At 43.8% G+C, this 21,815-nt stretch overlaps 1 protein-coding gene and 1 long non-coding RNA gene across 4 annotated transcripts in view; one reads left to right on the top strand and one right to left on the bottom strand.

The window, feature by feature from the left end:
- Positions 1-21,815, top strand: part of LOC117875159 — a 34,104-nt gene that overhangs the window by 9,572 nt on the left and 2,717 nt on the right. Inside the window, exon 2 of the long non-coding RNA XR_004645195.1 lies at positions 18,386-18,478. This is a non-coding gene — a long non-coding RNA (uncharacterized LOC117875159). The remainder of the gene's footprint in view (positions 1-18,385; positions 18,479-21,815) is intronic.
- HMGN3 (high mobility group nucleosomal binding domain 3) overlaps positions 8,441-21,815 on the bottom strand; it is a 34,330-nt gene continuing 20,955 nt past the window's right edge. The window contains exons 3-7 of one of the 3 annotated variants that reach the window (XM_034766158.1): positions 21,203-21,232; positions 20,345-20,392; positions 10,398-10,511; positions 10,179-10,278; positions 8,441-9,872 (exon numbers count right to left, since the gene is read on the bottom strand). In XM_034766158.1, coding sequence (XP_034622049.1) covers positions 9,859-9,872; positions 10,179-10,278; positions 10,398-10,511; positions 20,345-20,392; positions 21,203-21,232 — 306 coding nt within the window. In that variant the 3' untranslated portion in view covers positions 8,441-9,858. Of the gene's footprint in view, positions 9,873-10,048; positions 10,279-10,397; positions 10,512-20,344; positions 20,393-21,202; positions 21,233-21,815 lie in introns of those variants that run through there. The other 2 variants (XM_034766159.1, XM_034766157.1) reach the window with 2 other exon arrangements.

The raw sequence follows: 21,815 nt of genomic DNA, 5'->3' as shown, positions 1-21,815 counted from the left end.
ATCCTTTTAACATTTTATTAAAAGGATACAGAGAAGAAGAAAAAACAATTAAAGCATTTGAAATGCAAAGTATTAAGTAAGGCTTTCATTTTAACATTTTTGTTGTCTTTACCCCTTTAGCTGTAGAGTGTTTTAGAAGGAAAAAACTACCTTTGTGTGAGTCTCTTAGATAGTATTAAAGATGGTAATAACTGTCCTTTTTCTTTGGTATTAGGAAATAATTGGAATAAAAACCTTTTCCCACAATCTACAGAGGAGCCTCTTCTATGGCTCAGAGGGAACAGAAGTGACTCAGTCTTTTTGTGCAGCAGTCATGATAGGGATTGGCATAGTCTGACCTGTAGAGAATAAGATTCTTCAAAATCCAGAATCTGAAATTATTAAGTTCCATGACACAGAATACATCCCTCAGCCCCATATTTGGCCAGCAAAGAAAGTACTAGCCACCAGACAATTTAAAGTTTAGATTACGTGACCAGTGTAAACGGCCTCTAAAACAGTACTAATCCTATGGTTCCCGGCCAATGGGAGCTGCAGAGCTGGCGCTTGGGATAGGGCAGCGTGCAGGGGCCGCTGGCTGCCCCTACACATAGGAGCCATAGGGGAGATATGCTGCTGCTCCCGGGAGCCATGCAAGACCCCAACCTCACTCCCCAGCGGGAGCTCAAGGGCCAGATTAAAAGGTCTGATGGGCCAGACACGGCCTGTGGGCCATAGTTTGCCCACCCCTGGTTTACATGTTACTCTCTCCATTTGACATTTAACTCCTATGCTCACATTGGGAGAGCAGTTCAGTAGTCTTAAATGGAACACCTTAGTCTTCTTTCCTGGCGGTGTACTTCACGTTACATTTCCACAGGTGAGAATATGCAGGGGCTCATGTCTAAGATGAAAGGTTACTTGCCAGTAAATGTAATTCTTTTTAATGGATTATCCCTACACTTTCACTCTAAATTTCTTTTCTCTTCAGAATTCTTCTTCTCCTCTAGTTCTGAGGTTTAGATGGAACTGAGGCAGTTGGGTCCATTTAACCCTTTTATGGGTTTATCTCCAAATACTCCGTGTTGAGAAACTGTACACTCAATATCCAAATAGCTGTATTTACTATCCGGTTCATCTTCAATGTTGGGGTCATAATTAAGGCTACGTTTTAATCATGGGTATTTTTAGTAAAAGACATGGACAGATCACGGCAGTAAATAAAAATTCAGAGCCTATGACCTCTCTGTCACTTCTACATTATACCCCTAACTAAAACTTGGGCTGCGAGGCCATGGGTGCTCTGGAGGGGTAGTCCGGGGGCACTACGGGTGCTCGGCGGGAGTGGCCCGGGACCCCCACTGGTTCTGGGGAGGGTTGGTGGTGGTGGCAGGGCTCCCTATCCAGCTCCAAGTGTCCCTGCAGCTCCTAGGGGGAGAGAAGGCCGGGGGGCTCTCTGCGCTTCCCCGCCACAAGGTCCAGCTCCACAGCTCCCATTGGCTGGGAACCAAAGCCAATGAGAGCTGTGGGGGCGGCACCTGCAAGCACAGGCAGTGCACAGAGGCCCCTAGCCCCTCCATCTAAGAGCTGCAGGGACATGCTGGCCGCTTCCGGGAAACCCTCCCAGGTAAGTGCCGCCCCACCCCCAGCCCTGAGTCCCCTCCCACACCCAAGTGTCCCAGAAGTCATGGCATCCATTACTTCCATGACAGACATGAGTCTTAATCATAATTAAGTGATTTGATTTTGATTTATTTTAACTATTGTTAAATCCATAATTGGAGATTATACAACAGTGATCCCCAAACTGTGGGGTTGACCCTTTTAGGGGAGCATGGAGAAACATTTGGGAGGAGCATGGAGGAATGTTTGGCAGGGAGTGTTGCAGGGCCTGGACCAGCCCCTCTCCACCCCTAGCTCTGCTCTGGCCCCACCTCCAGCTGCGACTACAGCTCCCGGCTCCATCCCCAGCTGCAGCCCTGGCCCTAGCCTTGGCCCCTGGCTCCCGGCCCCACTCCCAGTCTTAGCCCCTGGCTCCTGGCCCGGCTGCAGCTCCAGCCCCAGCCCCCTTACATGTCTGTGCCCCGCCCCCTCCAGGAAGCACGGCCTGCTCCCAATCACAGCTCTTGGCTGCAGATGGGGTAAAGGGGGGAGGGAAGGGCAATGTGAAAAGTTTGGGGACCACTGTTATAGAAGGTAATGTCATATTTCATAAAAATACTTTCTCCAAAACAAAAATTAAAAGAAGTTTCAGTATTAAGAATGGAATTACAAAAATCATTTCAGCACTGTCTTCTGTATTATGGAGGACAGGGTAGGGAAAGAGTAGTTATACAAACACCTTAACAGTTAAGTTCAGAGTAATTTAACCAACATTAAAAGCATCACTCAAAGCCTCAGGGGCCTCTCTTATGGATAAACAAATGCAGAAAATCCTCAAATTAGGGGATTTTATCATAGGAACTATCTAAACTTCCTAAAATGAGACAAAATAAAAAGTTGTCTGTGAATATGAAAGAACATCTTGATAGACCACATAATGTATACATATCAAAATCAGATTTCAGAATACTGCTGTAAAGTTGGAACTAACTAAAATAGCACACCTGAAAGAGGTGTGTTTCCTAAGAGTCCAAATCCACTGATGTAGACAGGCAGGAGTGCTGCCAGCTTTTCTGCTACCCTAGGCGGCGGAAGGTCCCGCCCCAAAATGCCCCCCCACACAGAGGCGGCGGAAGGTCCCGCCGCCGAAATACCACCACGGTCGCCGCCCCCCAAATTGTAGTGCCCTAGGCGACCACCTAGGTCGTCTAATGGGTTGTGCCGGCCCTATAGACAGGTCTTCAAAACAGAATTGGTCAGCAGAAACACTTACTCTTTGAAACTCCAGAAAACTTTTCCTTCAAGTTGGTTCCTTAACTTGGCAGAATATAAAATTGCTGCTTAATTTTCCTCCAGGAAAGCATCCTTAGTTTTCTCTGCAGGATAGGGTCACAGCTCCATGTGTAATATTAACAGGGATGAATGACACTTGTGGAATTTGACATTTTAAATCCCTGGAACTTTATTTTCAGGTTTCAGTAAAACTGGTTTCAGTTCACAAACCAATGCCTCTTCTCCCCACTTTATAATTTTAAGCCATCTTCCCCACTGATTCTGTGATGTTTTAAATATAATCAATAAACCTGGGGTGGCCTACTTGTGGCTCCGGAGCCACATGCAGCTCTTCAGAGGTTAATATGCGGCTCCTTGCATAGGCACTGACTCCAGGGCTGGAGCTACAGATGCTAACTTTCAGTGTGCCGGGGGGTGCTCACTGCTCAACCACCCCCTGCTCTGCCCCAGGCCCTGCCCCAACTCCACCCCTTCCCCCAAGGCCCCTGCTCCCAAGCCTGCCATGCCCTCACTTCTCCCCCTCCCCCATACAACTTCCTGCGCATGCGAAACAGCTGGAGGCGCTGAGTGGCGGGGCTATCGGCAGGTAGGAGGCACTGGGAGCAGGAAGGGCGGGAGCTGATGGGGGGCTGCTGACGTATTACTATGGCTCTTTGGGAATGTACACTAGTAAATTCTGACTCCTCAGGCTCAGGGTGGCCACCCCTGCAATAAACTAAAGCTGAGCCTGGTTATATTAGGGATACAAGACCCCCTCCTAACCCCAAAAGACCTGAACTCTCACACGTGTATTCATGTACTTTATTTTTCCAGTATGAAGTCTCTTCCCACGTCTGGTGTTTCACTTTTCTCTTCCTCTCCCTGTTAGACTTTCTCTACACAGCTGCCAAAGAAGCAAACCCAATGGTGGCTGTCAAATTTTCAAATCTGTGACAGTTGAGTGCAAAGTTAAGGAAAACAAGTTTGTCCATCCTCAATTTTCACTATTGTAAAGCAAGGGCGTAAGTCTTCCACCAGCTGTCCCAGTGATGTTTTGGTCTTGCTAGTCCAGGAGAAATGTTTGGGAACTACTGCTGCTGTCATTAGAAGAGTTGAGCATCCAGAGTTGCCTTTTGCTCCCACAGGCAATAAGGGACAGGTGAGAAGTAACAGCACAAGAAGTGAAATGCGATTAGGGAAAACTCAAGGAACCTAGCTTACTTTTGCTGCACAAGAGTACTGTTCCCTCCTACTTCCCCACAATAAGCCTCATTTTGAGGTTAGTTATCTCCCCCCTTTTCTGTTTCACAATATTGCCAGGCGCCTAATGTAATGAGGATTTAAAATATAATAAATTTGGGGTTCTTTTGGCTTTTGAGTCATTAGGATTTTCAAGCTTTTCTCCATAAGCACAAGGACTAGGATTTTTTTCAAATGAAAGCTGAAATTCTCATGTCATTGCAAGACTACAGGAACCAAGACTTTTAAGAATACTACCAAATATCACTAAAGTTGGCAACATAGGTTTCGACACAATGTTTGAAACTGCTGGTTTATTTTTGAGGAAGGACTAACTTGGTAAAGCAAAAGATGGAAGAGCAATGGAAAAAGGAAGGTTGGGGTAATTAGCCCTGCTGAAAGAATAAAAAATCTTGTGTAACTGCAGAGCCAACAAGACACTTAGAACCATACGTGGTCTGGTTCAAAGCTAACGTCTTGGTGTTCACTTACCTCCCCTCCAAATAGATTTCAGTCTGTCATGGAAATGTTATAGATCACTTTGATCTCTTCATCAAAAGACATTTAAGTCTACTAGCACTATCATCCGTTCGTCTCTCACTGAGATGGCCATCTTCTTGCTAAACAATTAGCTTACTATGTGTGAAGAATTTTGTGCTCCTGTTTCATGAATTTTTTACTTTTGTATTTAAGGGCAGAACCACTTTAAGGATATACTTTAATTTCTATTGTATACATTATGAACTTCAACACTCAGCTTTTAGTATGTTGCACTTACTAGTTTTCTGAAACACCTTTCCCCCGCTCCAAATATATATCTTTTCACTTGTTACTTCTTTAAAATTGTATTTATCCTTTCTAGCCTAAATCCAGTCAATTAGAACTTTGTTTTCCCTTTCATTACTGAAATCCTGTATCTATTGCAATTATGGCATCAACCTACTGACTTTTAAACTTGGAAAAAAACAAATAAATACAGCAATACTTGAAATATCCTACTTTCATTTATTTTTAAGGCCTGGAGGAACCATTAGTCCATCTTATCTGACCTCCTGCATATCACTGACCAAAGATTTCACTCACTCACCTCTATTGAACCCAATAACTTGTGTGTGACTAAAGCACATTTTCCAGAACGGCATCCGTTCTTGATTTGAAGACATCAAAGAGCAGAGAATCCACCACTTCCCTTGGTAGTTTGTTCAAATGGTTAACCTCCCTCACAGTTTAAAAAAACAAACACAAAAAAAATCGTGCCTTATTTCTAATTTGACTTTGGCTTCAGCTTGCTATGGCTTTCTCCTCTAGACTGAGGAGCCCTTTAGCGCTCAGTATTTTTCTTCCCATGAAGAGGAGGGTCAAGTCACCTGTTGATCTTTTTGATAAGCTAAACAGAGCTCTTCAAGTCCTTTTCTGTAAGACTTTTTCAAATAATGTTTGTGGCTATTTTCTGCAGCCTCTCCAATTTTTCATCATCCTTTTAAAAAAAAAAAAATGTTGACACCAGAATGCTACATAATATTCCAGTATTGGTCTCACCAATCCCATAGACAGAGGTAAAAAAATCACCACCCTCTTTCTCCTTATTACTCCCCTGTTTATACAGAACTCGAATTTCACATCCCCAGTGGTTTCAAAGGTGTTTCTCATTAGTGAGCTATTTCGGGTGAATGAGTGTATTAGAGCTAGAGGACTGTGATACATGATTGTATTCACAGTCAAGGGAAGCAGAAAGACTGACGCAGGAAATGGGCTAACTATCCCCTTTATAGGAACCAGCCTGGTTCTTGGTAAATAAAGCCATAAATTGTGTAAGCATTATTAGCGTAGATGTGAAAAGAGGAGAACTACAAAACAAAAATAGCAATAAGTAGTTTCCCTTTTTATTTTGCATTACATTTGATTTCTAATGGAACTTAGCTTTCATGACCACTGTAACAATCTTTAAAAGTAAACTTTAAAATGCAAAAAGCAAAACAAAGTTAACAGTAAAAGGAAAATATTTTGAAAATTATGTGGTTTTAAAACTAATACAGCTATGAGAAAAATCAGAACTCTACTAGACCATTGCAAAAAGGAAATGACAATTTTAAAACACCATAAGGCTGCACAAAGAACAGATCTTTACAAATTCTAAATATATTGGTGATTAGTGCTTGAAGAGCCTTAAAATGGCAGTAATAGGATTTTCAATCTGAATCTCAAATTCAGTTGCAATCAATGAAACTGAATTGGCAGAGGGATAGAACAACATGGAAGGGACAATTAGATGAGAAGCAGAATTTTAAATAGATTGTAAGGATTGGATAAAAGTGGCTGACTGCTTAGTAAGGAGAGTTATGACAACAGGAATTAGTAATATATGAAAAAGAGTTTGACTTACAATAAACAATGATATAATATTTTTAAAATAATATATGATAAAACCATCATGAATTCAAGTTAGATTGAGAAATCTACATTTTATGTTGAAAGTTCAACCTTAACTCTGTTGTGTTTATGCCTTAAAACATGGTCTCTTTATATTATAAAGGATTTGTGAAATACAATACAGTAACTCCTTACTTAACGTCCCCCCGCTTAACGTTGTTTCAAAGTTACATCACTGCTCCATTAGGGAACATGCTCGTTTAAAGTTGTGCAAAGCTCCCTTATAACGTCGTTTGGCTGCCTGCTCTGTCCACTGCTTGTAAGATTCTGTGGAAGAACAGCGACTTTACAAGGGAGCATTGCACAAGTTCCTCTTCTCCCCCCTCCCTCCCAGTGCTTGGAGGGGGAGGAGCAGGGACGTGGGCGTGCTCCGGAGAGGAGGTGAAGTGGGGGGTGGGAAGAGGTGGGCCTAGAGCATCCCCCGGCAAAGTCGGCGCCTGTTTTTCTCAGGGGAAGCTGCTGCTACTGCTGCTGTTGCGCAAGGTGCTTCCTAGTGTCCTCGCCTGCAGCGGGCTGTGCCTGTGTGGGGTAAGCCAGGGGCACTTCCCAACCACAGTACAGCACAATAATGTACAGTATATAATGTCTTTTGTCTCCCCCCAAAAAATTTCCTTGGAACCTAACATTACATTAAATCTTATGGGAAAATTGGATTAATTTAATATCGTTTCACTTAAAGTTGCATTTTTCAGGAACATAACTACAATGTTAAGTGAGGAGTTACTGTATCTAAAATAAACTGAAGGTTTTATGTAACCTGACCTACAATAAGTACCTGCAGTCCTCCAATTTGGCTTTATTTTGAAATCAGTGACAGCTACTGAACAAGAGAATCTGTTTAATAGTTTTAAATATTTTAAACCTCACTTACTTTGAATCAGTTTAAAAGACTACTTGTAAAAAAGTTTAAGCTTGATAACTAAGCTTTAAAACTACTGAGCTAATTTTCTTTAAAAAAATAGCTTGCCATGAATTCTAAGGCACCTGGCACCTTTAAGTTAGAATTTTATAGCTAAAGCAATTTCAGAAGTAGCTCCAGATTACCTAGAGGTGGTCTGCAGATCATCAATTGACTACAGACCACAGTTTTAAAGCACTTGTTTGGTTAGAGGCATGGAAAGTGCCAGCATTTTGAGGGTTAAAAAGAAGTGTCCCCTAAAATCCCATAGAGTGCTTTGAAAATTTTACACAAGGGGTGTCAGTGACTGGAGATGGGGGGGGGGGAAAAACGCCACATACATAAATTTCTCACTTTTTCTGAAAATCAGAAATCTTAAGTGGATAAACAGGAATTTTAGGGATCTAGAATTTTATGGAAGTTCTTCTGAGTGGGTTTTTCTGGGAAAATGGATGGTCTTATTGTTAAGGCACCATACTGGGAGTTAGAAGATCAGGGTTCAAAGCCCAGCTCTGCTACAGACTTAGTGTGACACTGGCCAAGTCACTTAATCTCTATCTCAGTTACCATCTATAAAATGGGGGTAATTCTACCTTTCTAACCTGTGGCAGTGGGGAAAGCATAAATTCATTAATGTTTGGGAGTGACTCAGATATTATGGTGATTGGGGGTGGAGGGCATATGTATTTATATTGATAGACCCACCTCAACAGGGCCTGTCTTTAGCAAGCAAATCATAGATTGTTGTGCAGGAATCACTCTATGAAGAGGAATAACTGCTTCCCTTCTAATTGGATCATCATCTTTATTGTGTCCCCCCCATCACTACCCTTATTCTCAACCTATTTCCAAAAGTGTAAATTCTTTCTTAGATGGTAAGCTCTTTGGTGTTGTGACAGCAAGTCTTTATGCTATTGCACAGGGCCTATCAGAATAGAAACACTGATCCTGCTTGTGGCGTTGGGTGCTACTTATATATAACAGAGAAGCTGAATAGAAAATGTACTGAAGTAGAGGGAGCAGGGAGAGAGAGAGAGGTTTTCTAAAAAATTAACACCAGGCTACTTCAGATGACCACTTGCTTCCTAAATAATAAAGAAGACACTAAGGTCAAGCAATACAGTCATTTATTTATTGACTGAAACAAACAAAAGTATCCCCAGACATAATGGCCACCACTTCAGCAATACAAATAAATGTTACTGAACAGGGAACATTCCTTTCTCACCTTCCCACCCCCACAAACAACAATAGAAATACTAGAGTTCCAGAAGAGGATAAAGAGAAAACTATCAAAGGCGCTTATAATGAGCTGAAGAGCTGTAATGTATAGGTATTAAAGATCATTAGCTAATTTATCACCACCACAAGCCCCTCAAAAATACTTTAATTGTTCCATCTCTACCACATACCGAGTATAGTGCTGTTTAACAGCAATTGCACTACATTTACAACTGTCCTCTGCTGAAGCAGAACAGCAATTACTATTTTATGTTAAATTTGGGGCTGTAGATAGAAACAAGAGTTCCATGTAATAAGCTGCTGAGATTAAAAACTCCTGTATTAGATGAACGGGGGGAGGAGGGGCAGGGAGAGAGGAAGCAAAGCTGCTCCTGAATGCCTTTCAGTTACTGTACATTTGCTTCAATCAAGCAATTCATTCTGTTTTGGTATCTCACTGTATGTTATACTGGTACAGTAATACAAAGTCTATTCAACTGTGATAGTAAATACGAATACACTGGTTCATATTGAGAAGGCCATTAACATGTGGACCATTGAAAATCTTGACCTGTTACTCATATGTGGACATTTAAATATGTTTATCAGAGACCAGCAAAAAGCATTAAACGTAGTGCATGCAGAACACAATAGTTGCTAAACCATTTAGTCTTCCACACAATAGTTAAAAAATGAGTCAGGCATTCCTCAGATTTAGAGAAAACATTAGGAGGCTGTAGATTTGCAGGCAAGGAGACCTTTTATTTTAATCCATTAATAGAACCCAAAATAGTCAGCAGGTGGCCACATCTATCCATGTTTCATTAAAATCACATAAACCCTAAGTACAAAAGCACCACTGATTATTGCTCTAGAAAACTGCATGAAAAATTCAAATACACACAGTAAAAACCATCACCATATGCACAAGACTTAATTTCTTAAAGCAAGTGTATGGAATGCTGATCCAATTTGACACACATCTTCCAATGCTAAAGTTGATATTTATATTACTTGGCAGCAATGGGAATTTCTAAGAGCATGGTTATGAGAAGGGATATGTTCCTATACAGTTTAATATGTCAACTATCATCGTCCTAAAAAAATTAGCATTTACAAAATACTTGATAAAAATATCTTTTAAAAGTTGTCCAAGAGGTACATAAAATCAACCCAAAATTTTCATGACAATTCATTGGCTCTTGTCACCTACAGATTCAGTTCTCTGTGCCTGCGAAGGGGAAGGGAAAAAAAAAAAACAATTACTATAAAAAGTTACTGCTCCACATGTAAAAAAAAGCCCCCACACTAGCACCTTCTCCTTTGATGCATTATTTGCAACTGCTCAGTTTCAAACTATTTCAGTATTATATTTACAGACACAACAGGTACACACACACACTTGTCTTCATTTATTGATCCCTGCTTTTCAAAAGCCATAGAAGCCTTACCTGCCAGCTTCCATTGTTCATAATGAAAAGCACCACACTACTATCTGTTTCTATTCACTGCACACATGCAGAATGCTCTACCGTACCCTTAACTTTCACTGTTTCAATCTGCCCTTTTACTGACAGTGTGCTGGGTGGGGCACCTCTGGATGTTGAAACACTAACAGTTGAGCGAGAGATGCGAATCTGCAATAACATTATGGGCAATAAAAAGAAACATTATGAACATGCTATCAATGGCTGAAAGATTGAATAATTTTTTAGAAACACTGATTCAATCAGTGGGAGGTCTGTGTGGAAAGTACCTCTTCAGCTTTATTTTCACCATTTTCAGATGGTGTAGTACCTTCCTTTGCAGCTTCTTGTTTTTCATCCTTCTTTCCTTTAGCACCTTTGTTAGCCTTTGTTCCAGGTTCCTTCTGATAGAGGATCAAAAACATGGAGAGAGTGTGCATTAGAAGTTGTTGGATACTTGTTACTATCTATGAACTATGAGTAAGTTGTGTGTGACAAATTAGTACAAAACGTCAGCTACCTCTCTAAAGATGATCTGGAATGCTTTTACCCGCAAGTGCCAAAGCTGAGGGTTCTAAAGCTCTCCTGCAACTGCTGCCATCACTAGCAAAATTTAACTGAGACTCTACTGTTTCTCTTAATTTTCAGGGATTTAAAAAATTACTCTAGCAGAATAAGAAAACAGTCCATACATCATACAAAAACAAACCAGGATGGACATACATATCAGAACAAGTACCGTCTATTAAAATCTTATACAGTGAAGCACATTAATTGGACCAGAATCACAGCTGAAGTGATGGCACAGCACTTTTGGATTCAATAGAAATGCACCAACTTACACTGGCTGAGGAACTAGCCCCCCATTGTCTTAAGGATATTAGAGAACAAAAATTAAGTAATTTTTGCTATTTTAGGCTTGCATGTTTCTCTTTGGAAAGAACACCCCAGATGGTAGGGGAAGTAGAAGTGGGTGCAACCTAGGCAGTAGTGACCATGAGATGGTTGAGTTCAGGATCCTCACAAAAGGAAGAAAGGAGAATAGCAAAGTATGGACCCTGAACTTCAGAAAAGCAGACCAAGGCTTGGTCTACACTATGAGTTTAGGTCAAATTTAGCAGTGTTAAATCGAATTAAGCCTGGACACGTCCACACGACGAAGCCCTTTTTTCCCCGACTTAAAGGGCCCTTTAAACCAGTTTCTTTACTCCACCTCCGACGAGGGGATTAGCACTAAAGTCGGCCTTTGCGGGTCGGATTTGGGGTAGTGTGGATGGAATTGGACATTATTGGCCTTCGGGAGCTATCCCACAATGCTTCATTGTGACCGCTCCGGACAGCGCTCTCAACTCAGATGCACTGACCAGGAAGACAGGGAAAGCCCCGCGAACTTTTGAATTTCATTTCCTGTTTGCCCAGCGTGGAGAGCATAGGTGACCACGCGGAGCTCATCAGCACAGGTAACCATGATGGAGTCCCAGGATCGCAAAAGAGCTCCAGCATGGACAGAACGGGAGGTACGGGATCTGCTCGCCATATGGAGAGATGAATCAGAGCTAGCTGAACTCCATAGCAATAAACGAAATGGCAAAATATTAGAAAAAGTCTCAAAGGCCATGAAGGACAGAGGCCATAACAAGGACGCACAGCAGTGCCGCGTGAAAATTAAGGAGCTAAGGCAAGACTACCACAAAGCCAGAGAGGCAAACGGAAGGTCCGGGGCAGAGCCACAAACATGCCGCTTTTATGCGGAGCTGCATGCCATTCTAGGGGGTGCAGCCACCACTACCCCAACCGTGTGCTTTGCCTCCATCAATGGAGAATCACGCAACAGGGAAGCGGGTTTGGGGTACGAGGAAGATGATGATGAAGACAGCTCACAGCACGGAAGCGGAGAAACCAGTTTCCCCAACAGCCAGGATATGTTTATCACCCTGGATCTGGAACCAGTAACCCCCGAACTCACCCAAGGCATGCTCCCAGACCCTGAGGACACACAAAGAACCTTTGGTGAGTGTACCTTTGTAAATATTACACGTGGTTTAGAAGCAAGTATGTTTAATGATTAATTTGCCCTGGCAATCGCAGCCAGTACAGCTACTGGAAAAGTCTGTTAATGTGTATGGGGATGGAGCAGAAATCCTCCAGGGACATCTCCAGAAAGCTCTCCTTCATGTACTCCCAAAGCCTTTGCAAAAGGTTTCTGGGGAGGGCTGCCTTATCCCGACCGCCATGGTAGGACACTTTTTACCATGCCAGGCCAGTAGCACATAGTCTGGAATCATTGCATAACAAAGCATGTCAGCGTATGGTCCCGGTGTTTGCTGGCATGCCGACAACATCCATTCCTTATCTCCCTTTGTTATCCTCAGGAGAGTGATATCATTCATGGTCACCTGGTTGAAATGGGGTGATTTTATTAAGGGGACATTCAGAGGTGCCTGTTCCTGCTCGGATGAACAGAAATGTTCCCCGCTGTTAGCCACGTGGTAGGGGTGAAGTGATCATCCCAGAGAATTGAGTGTGTGTGTGTGTGGGGGGGGGTAGTTGGGTTTGTGCTGCATGTTAACCCGGAAACTGCAGCCCCTCCTTTTACATTGCAAACCCATTTTAAATGGCCAACCCAATGGGTGCTTGGTATGGGAAATGGGTGCACTACTGTTTGAAACCATTCCCACATGTTAAGAAGGTTAAAAAAGCCAAAAGACTGTGGCTTACCATGGCTGCCTGCAAGCCGAAATCTGTTGCCTGGCACTGTGTGAGTGATCTCTCACACCAAACCGGCAGGCCCTCAATATAAGAGGAAAAATGCGACCTTGTAACAAAAGCACATGTGCGGTGTAATGTGAACAGCAATATTTAATGTGAAAGAGTGTACCCATTGTTCTCTAAAATGTGTCTTTTTTAACCACTTCTCCCTTCTCCTCCACCAGCTGCAAATGTTTCTCCTTCACAGAGGCTAGTGAAGATTAGAAGGAGAAAATGGCAGACTCGGGATGATATGTTCTCGGAGCTCCAGCTGTCCTCCCACGCTGACCGAGCACAGCAGAATGCGTGGAGGCAGTCAATGTCAGAGTGCAAAAAAGCACAATATGAACGAGAGGAGAGGTGGCGGGCTGAATCGCGGGCTGAAGAGAGCAAGCGGCGGGCTGAAGAGGGTAGGTGGCGTCAGCTTGCTGACAGAAGGCAAGAGTCGATGCTCTGGCTGCTGGAGCATGAAACGGAAATGCTCCAGCATATGGTTGAGCTGCAGGAAAGGCAGCAGGAGCAGAGACCGCCGCTACAGCCCCTGTGTAACCAACAGCCCTCCTCCCCAAGTTCCATAGCCTCCTCACCCAGACGCCCAAGAACATGGTGGGGGGGGGTCTCCGGCCACCCAGTCACTCCACCCCAGATGATTGCCTGAGCATCGGAAGGCTGGCCTTCAATAAGTGTTAAAGTTTTAAAATTTTAAACTGCAGTGTGTCCTTTTCCTTTCCTCCTCCCCCACCCCTCCCAGGCTACCTTGGCAATTATCCCTCTAGTTGTGTGATGAATTAATAAAGAATGCATGAATGTGAAGTAACAATGACTTTATTGCCTCTGCAAGCGGTGCTCGAAGGGGGGAGGGGAGGGTGGTTAGTTTACAGGGAAGTAGAGTGAACTGGGCGCGGAGGATTCATCAAGGAGAAATAAACAGAAGTTTCACACCGTAGCCTGGCCAGTCACAAAACTCGTTTTCAAAGCTTCTCTGATGCGTACCGTGCGCTGCTGTACTCTTCTAACCGCCTGCACGTAAACAGCGGCCAGGCGATTTGCAACCTCCCACCCCGCCATAAATGTCTCCCCCTTGCTCTCACAGATATTGTGGAGCGCACAGCAAGCAGCAATAACAATTGGAATATTTGCTTCGCTGAGGTCTATCCGAGGTGCCAGCGTGCTTTTAAACGTCCAAATGCACATTCCACCACCATTCAGCACTTGCTCAGCCTATAGTTGAACAGGTCCTGACTACTGTCCAGGCTGCCTGTGTACGGCTTCATGAGCCATGGTATTAAGGGGTAGGCTGGATCCCCAAGGATAACAACAATAGGCATTTCAAAATCCCCAACGGTTATTTTCTGGTCCGGGAAGAAAGTCCCTTCCTCCAGCTTTTGAAACAGACCAGAGTTCCTGAAGACGTGAGCATCATGTACCTTTCCCGGCCATCCCATGTTGATGTTAGTGAAATGTCCCTTGTGATCCACCAGGGCTTGCAGCAGCATTGAAAAGTACCCCTTGCGGTTTATGTACTCGGTGGCTTGGTGCTTCGGTGACAAGACACGGATATGGGTTCCATCTATCGCCCCACCACAGTTTGGGAATCCTATTGCAGCAAAGCCATCCACTATGACCTGCACGTTTCCCAGAGTCACTACCCTTGATATCAGCAGGTCTTTGATTGCGTTAGCTACTTGGATCACAGCAGCCCCCAGAGTAGATTTGCCCACTCCAAACTGATTCCCGACTGACCGGTAGCTGTCTGGCATTGCAAGCTTCCACAGGGCTATCGCCACTCGCTTCTCAACTGTGAGGGCTGCTCTCATCCTGGTATTCTGGCGCTCAGGGCAGGGGAAAGCAAGTCACAAAGTTCCATGAAAGTGCCCTAAGAATGCAAAAGTTTCGCAGCCACTGGGAATCGTCCCACACCTGCAACACGATGTGGTCCCACCAGTCTGTGCTTGTTTCCCAGGCCCAGAATTGGCGTTCCACGCCATGAACCTGCCCCAGTAACACCATGATTTGCACATTGCTGGGGTCTGTACTTTGTGAGAGGTCTATGTCCATGTCAATTTCCTCATCACTCTCGTCGCCGCGCTGCAATCGCCTCCTCGCTTGACTTTGCTTTGGCATGTTCTGGCTCTGCATATACTCCAGGACAATGCGTGCGGTGTTCATAGTGCTCATAATTGCCGCGGTGATCTGAGCGAGCTCCATGATTCCAGTGCTATGGCGTCTGGGCTGAAAAAAGGCGCGAAACTATTGTCTGACGAAGGGAGGGAGGGAGGGGCGAGTGACGACATGGCTTACAGGGAATTAAAATCAACAAAGGTGGCTGTGCATCAGGGAGAAACACAAACAACGGTCACACCGAATGCCCCCCCCCCCCAAGATTAAACTCAAAACCCTGGGTTTAGCAGGCTGTTGATTTCACGGAGGGAGGGGGAAGCAAATGAATACAGAACAAATCTGGTCCATCTATTTTTTTAGATCTTAAGCTGGCAGCAGACGGTGCAGCATGACTGATAGCCCTCGGCATCTTCTGGGTGCTTGGCAGAAAATGCTGTATTACGACTGCTAGCCATCATCGTCAAGACGGTTCAATAGGACTGCCGGCAGGACTGAGTCTCCAGGAGACAAAACATGTCTGCCTAGGTGCCTCTGATTGAACTCACTGAGGAATAGGACGATGATGTATACCAGTTGTAATACACCATCCACTGCCAAAAGGCAAGGAGCTGCTGCTGTGTAGCAAGGCAGCCCCACGTCTGCCAGCACCCAGATGACATATGGTGACGGTGAGCTGAGCTGAGTGGGCTCCATGCTTGCCGTGGTATGTTGTCTGCACAGGTAACCCAGGTAAAAAGGCGCGAATCAATTGTCTGCCGTTGCTCTGACGGAGGGAGAGGGGCCTGACGACATGTACCCAGAACCCCCCGCGACACTGTTTTTGCATCATCAGGCATTGGGATCTCAACCCAGAATTCCAATGGGCGGCGGAGACTGCGGGAACTGTGGGATAGCTACCCACAGTGCAACGCTCTGGAAGTTGATGCTAGCCTTGGTACCGTGGACGCAGTCCACCGACTTAATGCACTTAGAGCATTTTATGTGGGGACACACACAATCGACTGTATAAAACCCATTTCTATAAAACCGGCTTCTATAAATTTGACCTAATTTCGTAGTGTAGACATACCCCAAGACTCCCTTAAGGAACTGATGGGCAGGATCCCTTGGGACGCTAATATATGGGGAAAGGAGTCCAGGAGAGCTGGCTATATTTTAAAGAAGCCTTATTGAGGATGCAGGAACAAACCAGCCCGATGTGCAGAAAGAACAGCCAATATGGCAGGCGACCAGCTTGGCTTAACAGAGAAGTCTTCAGTGAGCTTAAACTCAAAAAGGAAGCTTACAAGAAGTGGAAATTTGGACAGATGACTAGGGAGGAGTATAAAGATATTGCTAGAGCATGCAGGGATGTAATCAGGAAGGCAAAGGCAGAACTGGAGTTGCAGCTAAGAAGGGATGTGAAGGGTAACAAGAAGGGTTTCTACAGGTATGTTAGAAACAAGAAGAAGGTCAGAGAAAGTGTGGGACCCTTACTGAATGGGGGAGGCAACCTAGTGACAGGCGATGTGGAAAAAGCTGAAGTACTTAATGCTTTTTTTGCCTCGGTCTTCACAGACAAGGTCAGCTCCCAGACTGCTGCACTGGGCAACACAGTATGGGGACGAGGTGAGCAGCCCTCAGTGGTGAAAGAACAGGTTAAGGACTATTTAGAAAAGCTGGACATGCACAAGTCCATGGGTGCAGATCTAATGCATCCAAGGGTGCTGAGGGAGTTGGCTGTTGTGATTGCAGAGCCATTGGCCATTATCTTTGAAAATTTGTGGCAATCAGGGAAGGTCCCAGATGATTGGAAAAAGGCAAATATAGTGCCCATATTTAAAAAAGAGAAGAAAGAGATCCCGCGGAATTATAGATGGGTCAGCCTCACTTCAGTCCCCGGCAAAATCATGGAACAGGTCCTCCAGGAATCTATTTTGAAGCACTTGGAGGAGAGGAAGGTGATCAGGAACAGTCACATAGATTCACTAAGGGCAAGTCATGCCTGACCTGATTGCCTTCTATGATGAGATAACTGGCTCTGTGGATATGGGGAAAGTGGTGGATGATATATATCTTGACTTTAGCAAAGCTTTTGATATGGTCTCCCACAGTATTCTTGCCAGCAAGTTAAAGAAGTATGGATTGGATGAATGGACTATAAGCTGGATAGAAAGCTGGCTATATTGTCGGGCTCAACAGGTAGTGATCAATGACTTGATGTCTAGTTGGCAGCTGGTATCAAGCGGAGTGCCCCAGGGGTCGGTCTTGGGGCCGGTTTTGTTCAACGTCTTTATTAATGATCTGGATGATGGGATGAATTGTACCCTCAGCAAATTCGCAGATGACATTAAACTGGGGGAAGAGGTAGATACGCTGGAGGGTAGGGATAGGTCCAGAGTGACCTAGACAAATTGGAGGATTGGGCCAAAAGAAATCTGAGGAGGTTCAACAAGGACAAGTGCAGAGTCCTGCACTTAGGACAGAAGAATCCTATGCACTGCTACAGACTGGGGACTGACCGGCTAAGCAGCAGTTCAGCAGAAAAGGACCTGGGGATTACAGTGGACGAGAAGCTGGATATGAGTCAGCAGTGTGCCCTTATTGCCAAGAAGGCCAATGACATATTAGGCTGTATTAGTAGGAGCATTGCCAGCAGATCGAGGGAAGTGATTATTCCCCTCTATTTGGCACTAGTGAGGCCACACCTGGAGTACTGCGTCCAAGTTTGGGCTCCCCACTACAGAAAGGATGTGGATAAATTGGAGAGAGAGTCCAGCGGAGGGCAATGAAAATGATTAGGGGTCTGGGGCACATGACTTACGAGGAGAGGCTGAGGGAACCGGGCTTATTTAGTCTGCAGAAGAGAAGGGTGAGGGAGGATTTGATAGCAGCCTTCAACTACGTGAAGGGGGGTTCCAAAGAAATGGAGCTAGGCTGTTCTCAATGGTGGCAGGTGACAGAACAAGGAGCAATGGTCTCAAGTTGCAGTGCGGGAGGTCTAGGTTGGATATTAGGAAATACTATTTCACTAGGAGGGTGGTGAAACACTGGAATGGGTTACCTAGGGAGGTGGTGGAATCTCCATCCTTGGAGGTTTTTAAGGCCTGGCTTGACAAAGCCCTGGCTTGGATGATTTAGTCAGTGTTGGTCCTGCTTTGAGCAGGGGGTTGGACTAGATGACCTCCTGAGGTCTCTTCCAACCCTAATATTCTAGGATTATATGTTAATGAACCAATATCCTAGAATGGTCACACAGGGAATTTCACCAGTCAGCAGTAATAGAAAGGCAAGAAGCTATGAACAGAAACCCAATTAGGGGTGGGGGGAAGTTACATTATCATCTGGAGATTTATTGTTGTTAGACAGAGGAACAATGGGCTAACACCTATTATTTTTGTATCTGTTCTATCCACTCCATGTGTTCCAGACCCACTTAAGAGTACCTGTCAAGACCTGCAATACCAGCAGCGGCCCTATGCTTAGCTACCCAATTTTGTAAAGACTTTATGGGGTTACAAAGGTAAGGTTGAGGATTTGGTATTGGGTGTTGAGATTGATCCTGATAAACATTTAGAAGAGATGTTCCATGCTCCCCACTTTTCTGCTCCTCCCTCCCCCCACAAAAAAGAGTCAACTATTACTGTCAACTGGTATATTAAGATCAAGCTTCCTTCCATTTATCTACATAGTAACTACTTTCTGAGTTTTAATTTTTAGCAAGAATGTATACATTCTAGGCAAGTCTTCACATTAAAAAGGGGACAGTTAAGTATTTGAGTTTGTAAAACTGTTATGTTATTTTTAGTGTTCAAAGCTTACCATACCTGAAATTACTTACAACATAATGTTAATCAGAAATTTTTTATTAGTTGATCAAAGTAGAAGCTTGCTCATTTTGTGTAAGACTTGCTCAACTCTTATCAAAACCAAATTTAATCCCAGTCCTTAAATGTAATCAAATTATAGTTTGGGGAAACAGGTGGTTGTTAAAAAAAAACCCAGCATATTAAATTAGTTCTTATTAAAGAATCAAGTCCTGGAAATATACCTCAAATATGTCCTCTTTTGTTAAGGACATACATTGAAGCTACATTTTTATTACTTGTACTGAAAAAGATAAAATCGACCACATTCCCTTCTTTAATAAGCTCCTCCCTCCTTTTTTTATATAAATCTCTTTCCCTCAAACTATAACAATCACATTTTGAGAGAACATGATAATCTTAACATTATTTAGTCAGTAATATCAGATATGATAGGTTTACACCCAAAATGTGCCAAGTCACAGAATCAGAAACCCATATACTTGATCTTAAGATTCTAATACAGGGATCGGCAACCTTTGGCACACGGCTCGCCAAGGTAAGCACCCTGGTGGTCCGGGCCAGTTTTGTTTACCTGCCGTGTCCGCTGGTTCAGCCGATCGCGGCTCCCACTGGCCGCAGTTCACTGTCCCAGGCCAACGGGGGCTGCGGGAAGCGGCGCGGGCTGAGGGATGTGCTGGCTGCTGCTTCCTGCTGCCCCCATTGGCCTGGGACAGCGAACCACGGCCAGTGGGAGCCGCGATCGGCCAAACCTGCGGACGCGGCAAGTAAACAAATCGGCCCGGCCCGCCAGGGTGCTTCCCCTGGTGAGCCGCGTGCCAAAGGTTGCCGATACCTGTTCTAATACTTGTCAATCAGATATGTACACTGGGGAGGGCTAAAACAGTTTTCCCCCCCAAACATGGTTTTTCTAGTACAACAATTGTTATTATTTTGCATCTTCCTTGGGCCCCAATAAATCTGTTTTCTGAAGTACATTTCTAGAACTTCTCTTAATAGTGTCTGAAACTATTTTGACTGTATTTGGCCTAGAAAGTCAACACCACCTAATTTAGCCATATCTTTAATTCTACTTTTAGCTGTAATCAGCATCCTTGGCAATCGCTGCATTTTCGTAAGAAAAATATGTATAAGACAAGAGCGTCTCACTAATGGGGGGTGTACTGTCCATTTAGTCAAGCAGGGAGGGCAGAGCTGAAAAAGCTGACACACTAGTGTGGGAAATGCTAGGTCCCAGGTTGGTAGCAGAGCCACCTTGATCAACCCTGCAAGTGCAGGAAAGGTGAGCTCCATCTCTGGGGAAGGAAAAGATGTTGCTACAGTGAATAGCTATGCTTAGGAAGCAAAAGTATGCGGCTGACAGACTATACATTGCAGGCAGACAGCAATACATTTAAATTGGGACAGGTGTGTGTGTGTGTGTCTTTTAAAGATAAAAGATGAAAAAAGTGTGGATGCTTCAGAAGTTGTCCATGAACATTTGAAACAGATTGAAATATGCAATGCAAAAACAAAAGTGCATGATTATTTGGTTATAGTGATTTAAATTACAGGAATTTTACCTTTGTGGTTTTCCTTGGTTTGGGTTCAGGTTTTGGTGGAGCAGGTTTCTATAAAACATTTCCAGTTACAAAATATATTAGATAATTCACTACCCGCCTCCCACCCCACCTTTTCCTTGCTTCCTAGTGTGCACCTCTTAAAAGACCAGAAAAGTTTCATGTTCAGATATACCTCAACTGACACCACAGACTAAGCTAGCCTGTATCTATTGGCTTACCACATGCAGGAGTGAAAGTAATTTTGGAGTCATTTTAAGAGTCTAAGAGGGAGTTTGGTGTGAACCATTAACAAAAGCCCACCCTCCCCTTTAGCCTATCTGCAACAGAGAGCTTGGACTATCTAATGTGACATTGCTAGAAGGTTCTTCCTCCTCCATTCCTCCTGAAGTGGGCTATTTATTAATTATTGTTTTTAATATATGAACAACACATATGTCAAGCAAATATACTGGAAAGAAGAAGGGAGATTTTCCCCCTCCCACTTGTCCTTCTAACAAAGAAAAATAACCAAAAAGTGTCAAAAATATCAAATCCAGCCCTGCTACAGTGGCCCCCAGTCTTTCACAGAGGAAGATGCATCTTCACAACCAGCATCTGTTGACCTATCAGGAGACAGAACTTCCAGAAGTGCCAAGTCACATTGTGTGTGCAACAGGCATACCAGTGAAAGAAAAGAACACAGTTCTTTTTAGGAGACTGTGTGCCTTTGGTTATATTAAAATAAACATCCTTCCCTCCAGAGAGCTTTAATGCTCTTCAAGAATAAATGAATCAAAGAAAATATTACATCCTGTTTGCTTGGCATGAGAAAGCATATGCCTAGGAAGGTGTACACCAACAGCTCTTAGGAATACTTACAGCTGACAATCTTGCCGATCGTCTTGTGGGCTATAAAAAGGGGAAAAAATGTTGGTAGGCTTTCAGCAGATCATAGTCAAACCATGTCACTCATTCATTTGATAACTTAAAATATACCACTAGGACAACAAAAGTCCTTACTGCCAAATACACATAAAGGGTGCTGCCTCCACTGGATTTTTCGAGTTTTAAAGAGACATAGTGAACTTGAAATCCAGCTGCTTACAAAAAAGTTCAGAAGTTTCAGTGACTACAAATATTGACAGATTTTGGAGCAGGTGCAGTTTTACAATAACAGTGACCTATTTTATAAGTGTTTATCTCACCCTTGTTGCTGTATGAAAGGCCTATGCAAACAGGAGAGAATGACTGACTACACATCGGAAACAGTGAAGCTGATTCTACATAGGACTGTCAAAAGCACAAAGCCAGTGAACTGAAATATTGAGGAAAAGAGTGTTTCTTTAATCTCTTAGCTGTTACTTTTAGCACTGTGTAAAAATATTTTCTGACAGAAATGCAAGTTAAGTTGATGTGTCCCATAGTACAGTGCTGATATTTAAAAGAAGTAAATTAAGGCCCAATCCTGCAGCTGATATCATGCGGGTACAGG

This window comes from Trachemys scripta, chromosome 3 (genome assembly GCF_013100865.1).
Source record: "Trachemys scripta elegans isolate TJP31775 chromosome 3, CAS_Tse_1.0, whole genome shotgun sequence".
Lineage (NCBI taxonomy): Eukaryota > Metazoa > Chordata > Testudines > Emydidae > Trachemys > Trachemys scripta.
Note: the sequence above shows the minus strand (reverse complement) of the source record. Positions and strands in the feature narration are given on the sequence as shown.